Consider the following 15,768-nt stretch of genomic DNA (forward strand, 5'->3'; position numbering starts at 1 on the left):
TTCTACCATGTGACACAGGGAAGTCACAGCAGCAGTTCATCTATGATCTGAACAGGGCCGTGAACGTGGCTGCTTCTGTGACATGCACTCCCATACTGTGTTAAATATTAAATACCATTCTCTACCTACGTAAAAATTCCATTTAGTTCCATGGTGAGGGCATTTTATTTAATACACTGAGTTTTCAAATAAAAAAAGCAGAAAAGATGTGATTTTAAAACACGAAGCAGGTCTGAGTTGCTGTATAATCATGTTGCATTTCCCCCGGGATGAGCAGTTTTCTGGAGTTTACTGTCTGCAGCCAATATATTCTTCTCATATTTGCATTGTATTCAAGCTGATGCAGCCGCCTTTTTCCAGATTGTGTCACTCTGCACCAGGATCCCAGTATTTACACCAGTGTTCTCACTCAGATACAATTTAATATAAAACAGAATACAACACAGTGTGCTTGCACCCTGTGTTCTTTTTTGTTCCTAAACCACCTGAAATAAGTTTTTCTTTTCTTTTTAATGGTAACTCACTACATTTAAGGATTAAGGGTCAAACAGTAAAAGCTAAAGCCGGTGCTGGATCCAGTCATATAAACTAAAGTTTTGTTAATGCACTTTATACGAGGTTGCATGTCAATAATTTGAAAGCCATTTACACTACACAGTCATTGTGCTATCCCCCGGTAAATCCATCCATTATCTATGCTGCTTATCCTTTAGAGGGGAAACAGGAAGGGCTGGAGCCAATCCAAGCAGACATTGGGCGGGAGGCCGGGTGCCCCCTGTCGCCAACGGATCTCAGGGCCAAACAAGAGATTCACAACTGAGATAAACAACCTTTAACAATATGGTCTAACCTTACCTGCATGTGGGAATTGTGGGAGGAAGCTGGAGTACCTGGAGAAAACCTCTGCAGAAACAAGGAGGACATGTTAACTCCATATCAGGAAGACCCTTGTGGAACCGTGAAACTGGTGACCTGCTGTGAGCTGACAGTTGTAACTACCAGACCACTGAGCTGCCCTTATATATAAATATATAATTGTATGCAACTATAACAAAAGGTGAGAGGTGACATACAACGTTGGACTTGATCACAAGATCTAAGATGTGAGAATGTGGGGAACAAAGGAGAAGAGAAGATCAATTTATCATAATTTTGTATTACTATTATTGCTAATTATCAATGACTTTTCAGATCAGACGGCTAAACTGACTCTCAAACAAAATGATAAGGATGGCAATATGATATATCTTTGCAGGTTTGGCAGTATTCTTCATTGGTATGATTTGGCTCCTTGCTGATCCTCTTGACCCAAAACCTGGGCTGGACAACACAACACTACTGTGAAATCAATAAGGTGAAAACTGAATAAGAGCCAGGTGAGGTGGCGTGCTGAAGAATTCCAATGTTATCAGATCCCAATGCTGCAGAAGCGTATAGTATTCACTTGAGAAAAAAAAGTTCTGCTCTGTTTTACTCATTCACGACTTATTCATTCTTAATCCCGAAAAACAGACTGGAGTTTTTTAAAGGGGAAAATGATCCGGTTAATTTAGAAAAGCAGGGCTGTTTTTTGTAATAACCATCATTATATTATAGTATAAACAATAAATATAACTCAAAATCCCATGGTTGTTGCTGTATATCAGCTCAACCCTGATAAGCAACCGTCCAATACAAGTATCTCCAAATGTCTCAAACCCAAACCAAAATAAAACCGGATTATGATTGACAGTTACACTATAAGGATAACACTATATTTGGTTTTACCAGATTATACCATCGACCATTTTGTTAATTTATTTTGTAGACCTGTTTCTAGACAGTTTTTAGTCAAACAACAGAACCCGTCTTAACAAAAAGACAGCTTTTCTTTTTATCTTCTGTGGCAGGTTTTAGCACAACCTGGCAACCTGATTGGTTTTCTTATCAGTAAATGATTAATCAACATGAATAGAGCCATTAATGACAACTCATGAGGAATATGAGGGCTGACCACATACAACATATGCACGTCCATCAAACTTGTTAGGAGTTGTGCACAGTATTTCAGGATGGAATGGAGGAAATGTCATTGACCTTAAATGCATAATTAGCTATGGACTACTTTTCATTAGAGTGCTGTTCATGAATTCAAGTGCCATTCACATTCTGAGCCAATCCTCACAATTTTATTAAAAAGTCTGTGCTGGCTTAATACTCCTGCCTCACACAGGCACAGTGTGTGTTTGTGTGTGTGGGTGTGTGTGTGGGTGTGTGTGTGGTGTGTATTGATCCTCAGTTTATTGAATCGCACAGTGGGAGCATATTGTGTGTGTCCGTCTCATCCAGCTTCTTCTTAATTATCCTGTTCTTTCCTCTGCAGCCCATGGAGAATTTAATGAAAACACAGGAAGAGGAAGAAGAGGGACTCGGCTATACACATATTGAGTGAATATTCATGTGTATGGGACGGCTAATCCTCAATTACCATAGCTTCCACTGAAAACACTGTAAAATAAAGAAATACAGAGATTTGTTTTGTTCTAAAAAGTGAAAGTGAAAACTAACAGAGGTTGTTGAGTCGGTGCAGGTAAAACTAAAGATGAATATGAGAAAAATGACTAAATGGAACATGGATTAAGAAGGAATTTGATTTTGAATTAACATTGTTGGTACATCACTTGTAACCCTAACATTTTTTGGTCCTAACTTGAGTCAAGGGTCAAAGACAGAGGACGTCCTTGCATCTTGTACAGATTGTTAACTGTGATTTGTGAATATGGGCGGGACAAGTACAATTTAATATAATTTGAGACACAAATCATTTATCATATCTCTTAAAATGAATATCTTCTCTGGTTTAGAGGACATGGGTGGAAAAAAAAGCTCAAAAAATTGCCTCCAACACTTCGTCGGTGATCAAAAAGCTGATTAGAGCGTTGCATGGTATCTTGGTGGTGGAGGAGAGAAATGAGGTTGCTGTGACACCTTTCAAACGACCACTCAGGAAAGTAAACATCTTTAAAATGTATACAAAAGTGCATTTTTGTTTGCAAAAAGTATACAAAAATGACAATTAGTTCAATATGACTTTCAATGTGATTCACGTTTTTCATGCGTTAAGAAACACCACCATCTAGTGATCATTTTTTGACACTACAGGCCAGAGTTTCAGTTTTCACAGTGGCTAGTGTCTCATGCATTCAGTTCATCATACATGCCATAACTTCTCACACCAAATCTACTTTACTACTGCATTCCCCAATTGTACTTTATTCTAGTTTTTGTATTGAAACTTCATTTTCCAGTGTTTTTATTCTGTTTTACTTGTGTGCTTTACATTTATGAGGCTTTGTAACTTTGTCACACACACACACACACACACACACACACACACACACAAACGCACACGCCTAGCACACACACACACTCTGGCCACGATGAGGAGGATTACATTGGCTCCACAGACACCAAACACCCAGACTAAACCATGTCTGCACTTTCTTTGTTCAGGCCTCTCGCCGGAAGCTCTCTCTGCAGACCGCTGCTTCCAGCGTATTTTTGTTTCATGAGGTAAGCGTGCACTGCTGACCAGTTCTCCATGTACCAACAACATGACTCATGACATTTTCTTGTCCTCAACAATACAGAAGTTGTTTTGGAAAGTGAGAATAACATGTATAGGCAGATCATAATAAACATAATAAGAAACTCAGGTACTGTATTTGTTGTCATGTGCATTTGTCCAATTACTTTTTTTAAATTGATCTATTAGTTTTATATTAAAAATGTATCATGGTTATTCTTATAATCAAATTAATTACAGTTAATCTGTTAAGAATATTAAGATTATTAGGACAAGTAACTGTCAGCTAGAATACCATTCATGCACATGAAATTGCGAAATGCAGTTGTGTACAAAAATATATAGTGTCATGTGCAATTTGTCCAATTACGTTTTTTAATGATTCAATTTGTCTGATATGAGACCTGATGTATTTGTTTTTGTTCAATGTAATTTGAGTCTGGCCTTTATTTTGCAAGACTCTTGGGAAGATCAAGGATGTGTTATCCAAGTGAGACATCCGCAGCAGTTCTATTGTTTCTCATTAGCGATACACAAGAGAGAGAGACGAGATTTTAAAGATCAACATGTACAATAATGCAAAATACTATCAATCATATCTGTTTGTTTTATCCTCATTCATGTGCAGCTTACTTTGAGGTTATAGAGGAGGCTATAATGTTTCAGCAAGCTGAGCTCCCCTTGAAGCAGAGCACCAGGACTGAAATTCAGCAGTATTGCATCTTAGTTTTAACTGTGCACGAGGCAACAGTTCTGTGTCACTAGCTACAACCTCCGCGCCAATAAAGGAAATATTAAGGCAGCACACACAGGTCTGTGTTCCTCTTGTACCGCCTGATAAATCAATCAAGTATTGAACGCTTGGTCCCTGCACTTTGCTCTGACATCACGTTCCTTCTTCCAGTGTTGCTGAGCAAGTTTCTTTTTTGTAAGGACTCAGCATTTTTTAAAGCGCAGCTGACTTTCCAATTCACGACACGACTTATCATGTAATATATGTGTTTGATTATGTATGGGCAATTATAAGTGACAATGACAAACCAATCTCCCTTGTGCTATGTATTGTCATACCCTGAATATGTTCCAAATCTGCAAATGCAAATTCTCAATAATAACAAATTAGATTGACACTCTGCACTCAATTTTATGGAAACACATTTAAATTCACTGTATCTGCATTTTTATCTGGATCTTCACCAAATTGAACACACTCATAAATATCAGTCACCTAGACATGCCTGTTTAAAAAACATTTTTTATTTTATAAATCAATTAAAATGCTGTAAAACACCAAATTTCATAATGTAAAAAAAAGAGGATCTGCCACCTGATCCATATCAACACCGAGGGCAATGGGTTCTCTCCTGACCCATACCGCATCTTTCCACCAAGTCTCGTGATAATCCATAAAGTATTGCTGCTGTTAGAGCCGAGTGTTACCTGTATGAGAAGTGTATCCATACGAAATCAATAATGCAAGAGGTGGAGGAAGAATGCATGATACAAGTTGTCATCCGCCTTCAAAAGTTAGTTAACAGTCGCTTTAATCCACGTTGTGTCAGTTTCTGCTGTGGTCCACTGGATCTGCTCCCCCCCCCGTCGTGTTATACACTTATGATTGACAGCTGGCAGTCAATCAGAAACAAGTATTTTCTGAGGCTGTGGTATAAACCTCGTATAAAGGCTGACATCTCCACAGTCTGTTGTGGAATTTACTGTGAAAAGATCCGAGCAGCAAGACGAGAAAATGTAAATGTCACGTATTGAACTTTGTTTCAGTCGAGTGCTGCACCACAGTGATCGGCAAGCCTTCAAACAACAGCGGGCACACAAATCGCTATTTTCCTCCTCTTGCTGCTGCTGAGAGCGGATTTGATTCTGGTGATGCATCAGTCATCTGGAATGGCCTCATCCATCCACTTCATGTAAGCCAAGCTGCCGTCCTCCACCGGGAAGCTAAGGACTTCTGGGTTTGCATAGGGATGCACAGACCTTGGAGGGGGAGCGTCACAAACACAAACATGTCACATAAAACAAACTTGAGGGGCTAGCGGAGAGCGCGTACCTCCGCCAAGGCTGATTGGCCATTTTATCATTCTCTGAAAGGAAATCTTATTGTTCAACTGAACTGAATATTTTTTGATTCAACAAATCTGGATAATTAACTGGATCCGCGTGTAGCTTCGACATGTTCATAGACATAAGCCCTCTACACATGCCTGACCTTGGACGGATTCGCCCCCTTGATCAAATCAAAAGGTTAATGGTTTCTTCTGTTTTTATAAAAAAATGGTTCAGCAAGTTTTACATAATCCTGCCAAGAGAAAGTTAAACAGCAATGAAAACATAATAACCTCCTATTGGCGCACGTACCTACAGTATTTCAAAAACAGCCCTTTTATGCATATAAATGTATTTGGTCTTTTCGATTATGCCGTTTGACTTCTACACGTGCATCCTTCAAACCTCTACATCCCTTCTAGATTGTTTTGAGTGAGGTTTCCAAGTAAAACAACAACAAAAAAGAGGAAAAGACGGCTGCACCTGTTCAATCCCCCCTCACAACACGACCTTCAACTGAATAATGGTGACACTGCAAACAACCTCCTTGTCTTCAGACAATGTTATCATGGGCTTCACTGCCTGAAACCTGCAGATCTAGAAGATATCCTGTGTAGATCAGCATGTTCAAAGCCCCTGATGCTGAGTTTAGAAAAGGAAATAAGGATTAGTTCCTCCTTGTAATTTTCACATAGGATATGTAAGACCTTGCACCTGACATTGCAAAATGTAAATGTATAGATAAAGGCATTACACGTCCAGTAACTACTGCAGCTCTATTGAAAAGTTAATAATCAATGGCCATTTTCTCCCTTAGGAATGTATCTGCTTCTGAATTTGGATCATTTATTAAGTCAAACCTCTAAAAATCAACCCTATTTGAAGCCAATACAACTAATTCTGCTTCACTTTCTTCCAACAGTTACACAACTGAGCATCTAAGCAACGTCACTATATTATAAACTATTCTCTTTAAAAATAAAATGTTGTTTGATCGCAGTGACTGCTTTTCCAAATCAAAGCTGTTCTTTACCAACTTGTAAGTAAATACATTTCCCACGCACACACTAAGGCCCTCATTAAAACTGCCCACAGTGAACCGTTAGTGCACGTCTACAGCAGTGTGCACAGCATTACCAAAGCATAAAACCCTTAAATACATCGACGTTTTTTTTGCAATAACACTGAAATAAATGAATATTACATAAGGCGACACCTCACCTCACGTAATCTGTGACTTGCTGGATCCGGGAGGTCTTTGTTTTCACCAGCTGCAACAACAACAGAGAAGTCTCATCTTACAGCCCTGATGTCCGTCTCAACAGGCCTAGTGAGTACTTGAAGACTTTCCCACCACACTTACCATCAGAATTTCACTTGCATCCTGGATTTCGCCTTTCCAGTAGTACCTGAAGACGCAGAGAGGAGGAGACGTTGTGTAAATGATCGTGTGTGTACGAGGTTCAGAGCCTTTACATTTTGCAAAAACTGTAGTTTATGAAAGAGCACAACAGTCACAGCTTGTTGTCATATCGCCAACCTGCTCCTCTTGAGGCTTTTATGACATTAACTGCCTCTTTTTCTTTTTTATTTGTGGACAGTGAAAGACAAAAACGCCACAAACTGAGAGTCCATAATAATGCTGCATGACAAATGTGATGATAAATATTGAAACACACTCCTCATCAATATACACCAAGCATAGCCTAAGTTAATCTGAAGCAGTACATGGATTTCATTTGTCTTAAGTGAGAATCTTAAAGACAAATATCCATTAATAGATGATTAGATGTCTCCTGACGATGATTAGGTCATGCAGCGGAGGACTGAAAAAGAGGAGTAAAGAGACTCAGCTAGACTTTCTCTCTCCCTTCTGCCTTTTGTTTTTTTGGTGATAATTCTTTTGAAAAATAAGAAAGCGAATAAATAATTTGCTAACCTACTTCAGTGGAGGTTTCTGATATCTGCACTTAACTTGAGTATTTATTGTTCTGACATTTCAACACAAATATAGATACTCTCGATTCCTTACATTTCTAAAAACAGGGTCGTTACTTTCATATTACCTAACCTTTAAACATGTCTTCACCTTAAAATGTATGATTTCTGTTTTGGGACTTGGTGGTTGTCCAAATAAGGAAGACAAGTCCAGATAATGGTATTGTAAATGGATTTGAGATATGAGAAATACCTCACACACACATACACACACACACACACCTCCAAAAAGAACTTCCACCTTAAACTAATCCAACAAAATCTTCTATATTTTTGTTTAAACCTCTGTTTGGGTTTCAGGTTTAGTGTTTGTACCTTTTCTGTTCAGTCACCTTGTCACCTCTACTCCACCTGAGTTTTTATTACCTTGTCCCTTTTTATGGTTATACATTAACAGGAAAGCAACGCCGTGCATATAAACACACTATCATTGGTTGGGAAGCCAAACTGCCACACATTTTCCAGTGACTGTTAAAAAAAAGTCATCGGACGCAGCCCATTCAACCTCCTGGTTTCCCCGGCCACCAGCAATGCAATCTAGAACATTTGGTGTGGATTGCATACACGTATCAGTGTCTACATTATAACCAAGGCATCATCTATACAACTACGTTTTTGTTTGAAAACTAAACTGATCTCAGTCCATACAAGTGCTTTTGGTCCGTATGATTTTCAGTCTCCGTCCACACTCACACGTCTGAAAAGGCACATCATGAGACCATGCACATAAAATGGGCATGAGTGTCCCTCTGGAGACAGCAATTGTCACAGACTGCTGGTATAACAGCTACACATGTACTTATGTAAACACGTGTATCGTTATAAAATGGAGAATTTTATTGCACAGCAACTGTTAGCAAAGACAACGGGGTCAGCAACGCTTGCAATCGATTATCCATGTTGCGTTCTACATTGGTAGCCGAGGTTAATGCCTGTTGTTTTCCAGCTGAAGGGGGGTCATGTGACAGGAGCCTGACGAATAAGGGAAGGCTACCTTGTATCAGAAAAGACCCAATCAGGGTATGAGTTTGTTTGCATCATCGTTTTCAAAACATCTCAGTGTCTTCCTGTTCAGACTAAAATGCTGCCCCTAGAGTTGCCTAAAAGAATTTCAACAGCGTTTCCAAACATTTCAATTTTAGTGGCTCTGAAACTCCGGAGTCGTGTGGACGTTGGGTGTATCTGTGGCAGAGTCAATGTGTTTTCAAACCAAAAAGCAGCAGTATGGATGTAGCCTGAGCTCGTTGGGCTTGGTAGAAAGTTGTGTCAAGGTGGGGGTCAGATATGATTTACATTGTGGAGGTCCTGTAGAGAATGTTAACACTGGCTGCCAGCCGCCTCTCCATGATCGCTCTGGAAAAAGAAGACAAAACAACAGTGAGCAAGGATTGAAACAAGGGAGGGGTGGGGGGGGGCACACCAGCTGTTTATCAATTGCATCATGAAACAGAGCCTTTTCTTTATGGTGCTCTTCAAGTGAGCCGCAGGAAAAACACTCGAATGCAGTAAATTCTCGACGGAAAACCGAGAAGACAGTAAACTTTTGCTTTCCGCCGCAGCTCAGCTAATATCGTAGTTTATCACCAGCTCCCCAATCTTCCCTCCTCACACCAGGGGCTCGTGGAAGACGAAGTGATTTACTTCTCCGGCGTCTGCTCTGTGGCTACTCTCTCGTCTTGACATGTGGTAAATTGATTGAGCTCATTTACATGCAGCAAAAAAAACAACAGGGAGATGAGAGTGCAAACGCAGCGCTCCACCAGTTGTGGGGTTGACAAGATTGTGTCTCTCCCCTCTATAAAGAAAAGTCACCAACGCCTCACTGACTTCGAGTGTTATGCTCACTTCGCATAAAATTGCAAATTGCAATTCAGACACCGAAGAGACACAATTTAATCAGCATCCAGATTTGAGGAAAATTCCAGAATGTATTGACTTTTTTTGCAGAGATGGATGAGATGATACTATTTATATCTGTGAGGTAAATATGAAGCTAGTATAAACTGTATATGCAGTTAAGATGGACGACGTGACTGCTCTCCGAAAGTGAAGCCAATGCTTCTTGATCACCACCTGGTGGTTGGCTGCAGTATAGGGCATAAACCTGCAACCTCAACTTTAGTGGATGGGATATGATTATCATTTCTTTTTAATATGTTATGCAAGTCTTGGACTATTTGATTTCACGTTCAGATTTGTAAAAAGGAAAGTAAATATTCAATTTGTGGTGTGTATCCAAACAAAGTTGCGGATATTTTTGTTATCACTTTCTTTATGGTTATCTTTACATTGTGACCGTTTTCACAACGTTCTGATGAGCATAACTCCTGCATCTTGATGATAAAAATCTGGAATGTTTAAGGAACTGATATTTATGAGTGTCTGATAAACTGTGTGGCAAGATTGAATTCAAGGGGACTGTTTGGTGAAGCTATGCTCTCGAATAGCTGCCATTCAGTTTTAAAGACTGTGACAAGTAACCTGAAATAACTGCGGTGACCACCAGCACTTTACCTGCCGATGTCTTTGGCTGCCTGTTCGTTGGGGCTGTTGAGGAGCAGCACCGAGTGGTGGCCTGGCACGTAGCTCCCTGTAAGGGCTGAGTGAAGCCGGACGCCAATGGACCACAACCCAGGAAACAGGGACACAGACAGGACCAGCAGCTGGAGGAGACGCTGACATGTCAACAACAGACTCAAAGAGGAAGCTGACGATTGGGTCTGTCCATAAATGATGTGAACATGTGGTTGTCACATACGTCTGCACGAGGGGGGAAGTGCAATTTAATTATCTCCGACCCTCTGAGAGGTTTGCCATGTTTGGATTGGATTCACTATTTATCCCTTTATTATTTGGCGCTGTCCTACACAGAAAAATGATTACAGCTGGGCCTTGGCTCGACCTGGACGCATCAAGCAAATTATAATCTGCCCTACTTCTTTGTACAGCATTGCAGCCAGACATGGACACATGCAACACAAACATGCTAAAGGACACAAATACAAATTTATCACAATATAAATTTTACACGGCAGCCATTTTCACATGAAATAGAAAGCAAACAGAGGTGTTAATACTAATCACATGAATTATCGCGATAGAGCGAAACCGAAATGAATGTGATGAGTATTAAAGGGATAGTTCCCCCCCAAAATGAAAATCAGGGATAGACAGTGCTGAAGTCAAATACAATTGAAGTAACGGGTGACCACGTCCTTAAACTTGTGTGGTGCATGCGCGCCAACATGAACCTTGCTCCACAGGAGGATGACAGCGGAAATTTAGGCTAAAAACAGCCTTTTCGAGTAAAATTTGAAATTTGGGGCTTATGGACACTTGGAGGACAACTCAGTAGCAGCATGGAGGCATTTTATATTTTTACTCTTGAAGAAGTGGTCACTAGTTACTTAAATTTTATTGAATTTGGCTGCATTTACCCCTGAAACTCCAGAAAGGATTTTTGTGAACTCGAACACTTCACCCCATCCTCAATCGGAAGTGAATTTTCATTTTTCGGTGAACTATCACTTTAAAGAATGTGGTTAGTATTAAAGCCTGTGTTTAACTACTGTTTCATGTAAAAACGGCTGCAGTGAAAAGGTTTATAGTATTTCCAATTTCTTCTCATGATGGGTTACTTTGCTCATAAAAAAGCTTTTCATGTCTGAGATGATCACTCTGTAGGCCATAAAAATAATCTCTTACCATTAATGACATGAAGAGCACCGAGCGGAGGGCAGAGTGGGAGAGGGCCTCTTTGTGGCACCACTGGAGGAGCATCCTGGTGGTGGCAGCGAATGTCATCCCCTCAGTCCAGCTGCTGCAGACACAAGGCGGGTCACACTGTGCACAAGTTCATTCATTACCAGTCCCTGTCCCTGTATAACTGGTGTGCTGTCATTTCTAAACCCAGTTCCATGCCCCGCTCAAACAGCTGCGGTGTGGGAAGTCATTGCTTTTAAACAAGAGGTGTGTTGACAGGTGGCTCTGGAGGTCAAGGACAGTGATTAATGTCTGCGCCGTTCAATTGGCTGCTCACTCGTCCTGACACAACAGTGGACCAATCAAATTGCTCGCTCACCGTTCCGCTGCCCCTGCCTCCTGCCCGGGGTCATAATCGGCTTTGGTGGTTTTAACTGTGTGTGAACACAACTCACTAAGAGAGAGAGTGTGTGTGTGTGTGTGAGAGAGAGGGAGGGAGGGAGGGAGGGAGATAGGGAGAGAAAGAGAGAAAGGTTGTGAGTGTGCGAGAGATTGTGTGTGTGTACATGTGTTAGAGAGAAAGAGAGAGTGTATTTAAGTGAGAGAGAGAGAGAGAGAGACATACACAGACAGAGAGAGAACGAGTGTGTGTGTGAGAGAGATAGATAAAGAGAGGGAGGGAGGGGGAGAAGGAGAGAGTGTGTTTGTATATGCCTGCGTGAGAGTGAGACAGTGAGAGAGACAGAGAGAAAAAAGATAAAAGAGATATTGTGCGTGTGTGTGTGTGTGCGTGTTTGGTTAATGCGAAGCTCCACTGTTTTGGAAGGATTCGCTTCAGTGTTGGAACTTTGAACTACATTTACTTTGTTTTACTCCTGTGTCAGTGGTAATCTAAATGGTCACAAGATAAGTTGCATGGTTTGCAAAGTTGTTTTCTCTCGAAAAACACATTGTAGACTGAAGAATGGTTTTATTGTTACACCGCCTGCACGAGAGTGTGTTGATGCCTGAGCTGAGCCTGTCAATAATTGTCGGGGAACGCCACAAAATAATTTGAAAGGCCGGCTGGGTTCGGTCATGTTGGCTAAGCTATCTATTTGATTTTTCCCACTGCTCTTGCTTGTATTCAAGAAAACCATCAGATGTGGGTTGGATGTGGACACAAATACAGAATGACTCAGTTAGTTTTTTTTAATAAATATATGATTGCTGTTGGTGTAAGAAGTTTAAAACTTTAATAGTAGTTTCATGATTTCGGTGTAGATGTCATCAGGCCGGGACTCTTGTCTTACATGTCTAGTTTGGACTCAATCGGACCATGCATGTCTGAGATACAGAAATTTGAAATTAATGAAATTTATTCTCAATATGAAGTTGATCTGATGAAAGCCCTTGGACAAATTCGTCAAGGTAAAATTGTTGAAAATGGCCACTGAATCCAAAATGGCGGGCTTCCTGTTGTGTTTTTCACGATAAACCTGTAAACTTTTTTGTGCGTCTAGTCATGATACACACATATCCCGATTTTTGTGAAGATCGGTAAAAGCTAACTGAGGGCCTTTTCCATAGATGGCGCTGTTGAGCCATTTTGCCAAGCCCATTTCAGATTACTCCAGAATTCAAATGCGTTTCAGAGTTTTGAATCTGCTCACTAACCACGCATTACGGTCCAGGCCATCAAGTTAGACCCTGTAGTGAAGGTGTTATCTAAATCAAATTTAGTTTCAAAACGAGGCTTGCGTCCTTTTGGCAGTAGGTGGCGCTATCCCTTTCACTATATACAGACTAATAGATCTGTTCAGGACAGAAACAATCTTTTCTCTGTTCAGATCATACAAATATTTCACCTTGACATCTAAGACATCAAAGGAATCTAACACCACTGACTCTATAATATTAAAGCAAACTGACAACAAATAACTATTTGCTTAATGAATCCTTTGAAGTGTTCTTTTATATAGACTGTAAGGTTCCTCTATTTGCTTAGTGTTTCTGTATTTGCTGTGAATTTCTATATTTGCTGTGGGTTTGTCTATTTGCTGAGCATTTCTGTATTTACTGTGAATTTCTATATTTGCTGGGCGTTTCTGTATTTGTTGTGGATATCTATATTTGCTGAGCGTTTCTGTGTTTGCTGCGGGATTATATATTTGCTATGCGTTTCTGTATTTGCTGCGCGTTTCTGTATTTGCTGTGAATTTCTATATTTGCTGCAAGTTTGTGTATTTGCTGCATTTGTAAGTATTTGCTTCTCATTTCTTTATTTGCTGAGAATTTCTGTATTTGCTGCGAATTTCTGTATTTGATGCATTTGTAAGTATTTGCTTCTCATTTCTTTATTTGCTGAGCGTTTCTGTGTTTGCTGCGTGATTATATATTTGCTGAGCGTTTCTGTATTTGTTGCATTTGTAAGTATTTGCTTCTCATTTCTTTATTTGCTGCGCGTTTCTATATTTGCTGCGCGTTTGTGTATTTGCTGTGAATTTCTGTATTTGCTGCATTTGTAAGTATTTGCTTCTCATTTCTTTATTTGCTGCGCGTTTCTATATTTGCTGCGCGTTTGTGTATTTGCTGTGAATTTCTGTATTTGCTGCATTTGTAAGTATTTGCTTCTCATTTCTTTATTTGCTGCGCGTTTCTATATTTGCTGCGCGTTTGTGTATTTGCTGTGAATTTCTGTATTTGCTGCATTTGTAAGTATTTGCTTCTCATTTCTTTATTTGCTGAGCGTTTCTGTGTTTGCTGCGCATTTCTGTATTTGCTGTGAATATCTATATTTGCTGCGCGTTTCTGAATTTGCTAAATTTGTAAGTATTTGCTTCTCATTTCTGTATTTGCTGAGCATTTCTGTATTTGCTGCGCGTTTTTTGTATTTGCTGTGAATTTCTGTATTTGCTGCATTTGTAAGTATTTGCTTCTCATTTCTTTATTTGCTGCGCGTTTCTATATTTGCTGCGTGTTTGTGTATTTGCTGTGAATTTCTGTATTTGCTGCATTTGTAAGTATTTGCTTCTCATTTCTTTATTTGCTGCGTGATTATATATTTGCTATGCGTTTGTGTATTTGCTGCGCGTTTGTGTATTTGCTGTGAATTTCTGTATTTGATGCATTTGTAAGTATTTGCTTCTCATTTCTTTATTTGCTGAGCGTTTCTGTGTTTGCTGTTAATTTCTATATTTGCTGCATTTGTAAGTATTTGCTTCTCATTTCTTTATTTGCTGCGTGATTATATATTTGCTATGCGTTTGTGTATTTGCTGCGCGTTTGTGTATTTGCTGTGAATTTCTGTATTTGCTGCATTTGTAAGTATTTGCTTCTCATTTCTTTATTTGCTGAGCATTTCTGTATTTGCTGCGCGTTTCTGTATTTGCTGCATTTGTAAGTATTTGCTTCTCATTTCTTTATTTGCTGAGCGTTTCTGTGTTTGCTGCGTGATTATATATTTGCTGAGCGTTTCTGTATTTGCTGAGCGTTTCAGTATTTGCTGCATTTGTAAGTATTTGCTTCTCATTTCTTTATTTGCTGAGCATTTCTGTATTTGCTGCGCGTTTTTTGTATTTGCTGTGAATTTCTGTATTTGATGCATTTGTAAGTATTTGCTTCTCATTTCTTTATTTGCTGAGCCTTTCTGTGTTTGCTGCGTGTTTATATATTTGCTGAGCGTTTGTGTATTTGCTGTGAATTTCTGTATTTGCTGCATTTGTAAGTATTTGCTTCTCATTTCTTTATTTGCTGAGCCTTTCTGTGTTTGCTGCGCGTTTCTGTATTTGCTGTGAATATCTATATTTGCTGCGCGTTTCTGTATTTGCTGTGAATTTCTGTATTTGCTGCATTTGTAAGTATTTGCTTCTCATTTCTTTATTTGTTGCGTGATTATATATTTGCTATGCGTTTGTGTATTTGCTGCGCGTTTGTGTATTTGCTGTGAATTTCTGTATTTGATGCATTTGTAAGTATTTGCTTCTCATTTCTTTATTTGCTGAGCGTTTCTGTGTTTGCTGCGTGATTATATATTTGCTTCTCATTTCTTTATTTGCTGTGAATTTCTGTATTTGCTGCATTTGTAAGTATTTGCTTCTCATTTCTTTATTTGCTGAGCGTTTCTGTGTTTGCTGCGTGATTATATATTTGCTATGCGTTTCTGTATTTGCTGCACGTTTCTGTATTTGCTGTGAATTTCTATATTTGCTGCGAGTTTGTGTATTTGCTGCATTTGTAAGTATATGCTTCTCATTTCTTTATTTGCTGCGCGTTTCTATATTTGCTGAGTGTTTGTGTATTTGCTGTAAATTTCTGTATTTGCTGCATTTGTAAGTATTTGCTTCTCATTTCTTTATTTGCTGAGCATTTCCGTATTTGCTGCGCGTTTTTTGTATTTGCTGTGAATTTCTGTATTTGATGCATTTGTAAGTATTTGCTTCTCATTTCTTTATTTGCTGAGC

The 15,768-nt window shown here is 39.4% G+C and overlaps 1 protein-coding gene across 1 annotated transcript; it reads right to left on the reverse strand.

The window, feature by feature from the left end:
- Window positions 1-4,855: 4,855 nt before the first annotated feature.
- On the reverse strand, window positions 4,856-11,573 carry zgc:63972 (protein CutA homolog). Its single transcript, XM_053411530.1, has 6 exons — window positions 11,330-11,573; window positions 10,139-10,287; window positions 8,918-8,977; window positions 6,990-7,035; window positions 6,848-6,897; window positions 4,856-5,557 (listed from the first exon to the last, which is right to left on the reverse strand). The coding sequence occupies exons 1-6, from the start codon at window positions 11,426-11,428 to the stop codon at window positions 5,455-5,457; spliced, it is 507 nt and encodes a 168-aa protein (XP_053267505.1). The 5' UTR covers window positions 11,429-11,573; the 3' UTR covers window positions 4,856-5,454.
- Between the last annotated feature and the right edge of the window lie 4,195 nt (window positions 11,574-15,768).

Source organism: Pleuronectes platessa, chromosome 19 (assembly GCF_947347685.1).
Source record: "Pleuronectes platessa chromosome 19, fPlePla1.1, whole genome shotgun sequence".
NCBI lineage: Eukaryota > Metazoa > Chordata > Actinopteri > Pleuronectiformes > Pleuronectidae > Pleuronectes > Pleuronectes platessa.

What these genes read in the sequence shown, in the direction of transcription:
- zgc:63972 (XM_053411530.1), bottom strand. Translation starts at nt 11,428, where the DNA reads ATGACATTCGCTGCCACCACCAGGATGCTCCTCCAGTGGTGCCACAAA. An exon ending in GCAGCCAAAGACATCGGCAG is followed by an intron (nt 8,978 to 10,138) that starts GTAAAGTGCTGG and finishes TTCTTTTTCCAG; the next exon opens with AGCGATCATGGAGAGGCGGC. An exon ending in CTCTACAGGACCTCCACAAT is followed by an intron (nt 7,036 to 8,917) that starts GTAAATCATATC and finishes CTGCGTCTTCAG; the next exon opens with GTACTACTGGAAAGGCGAAA.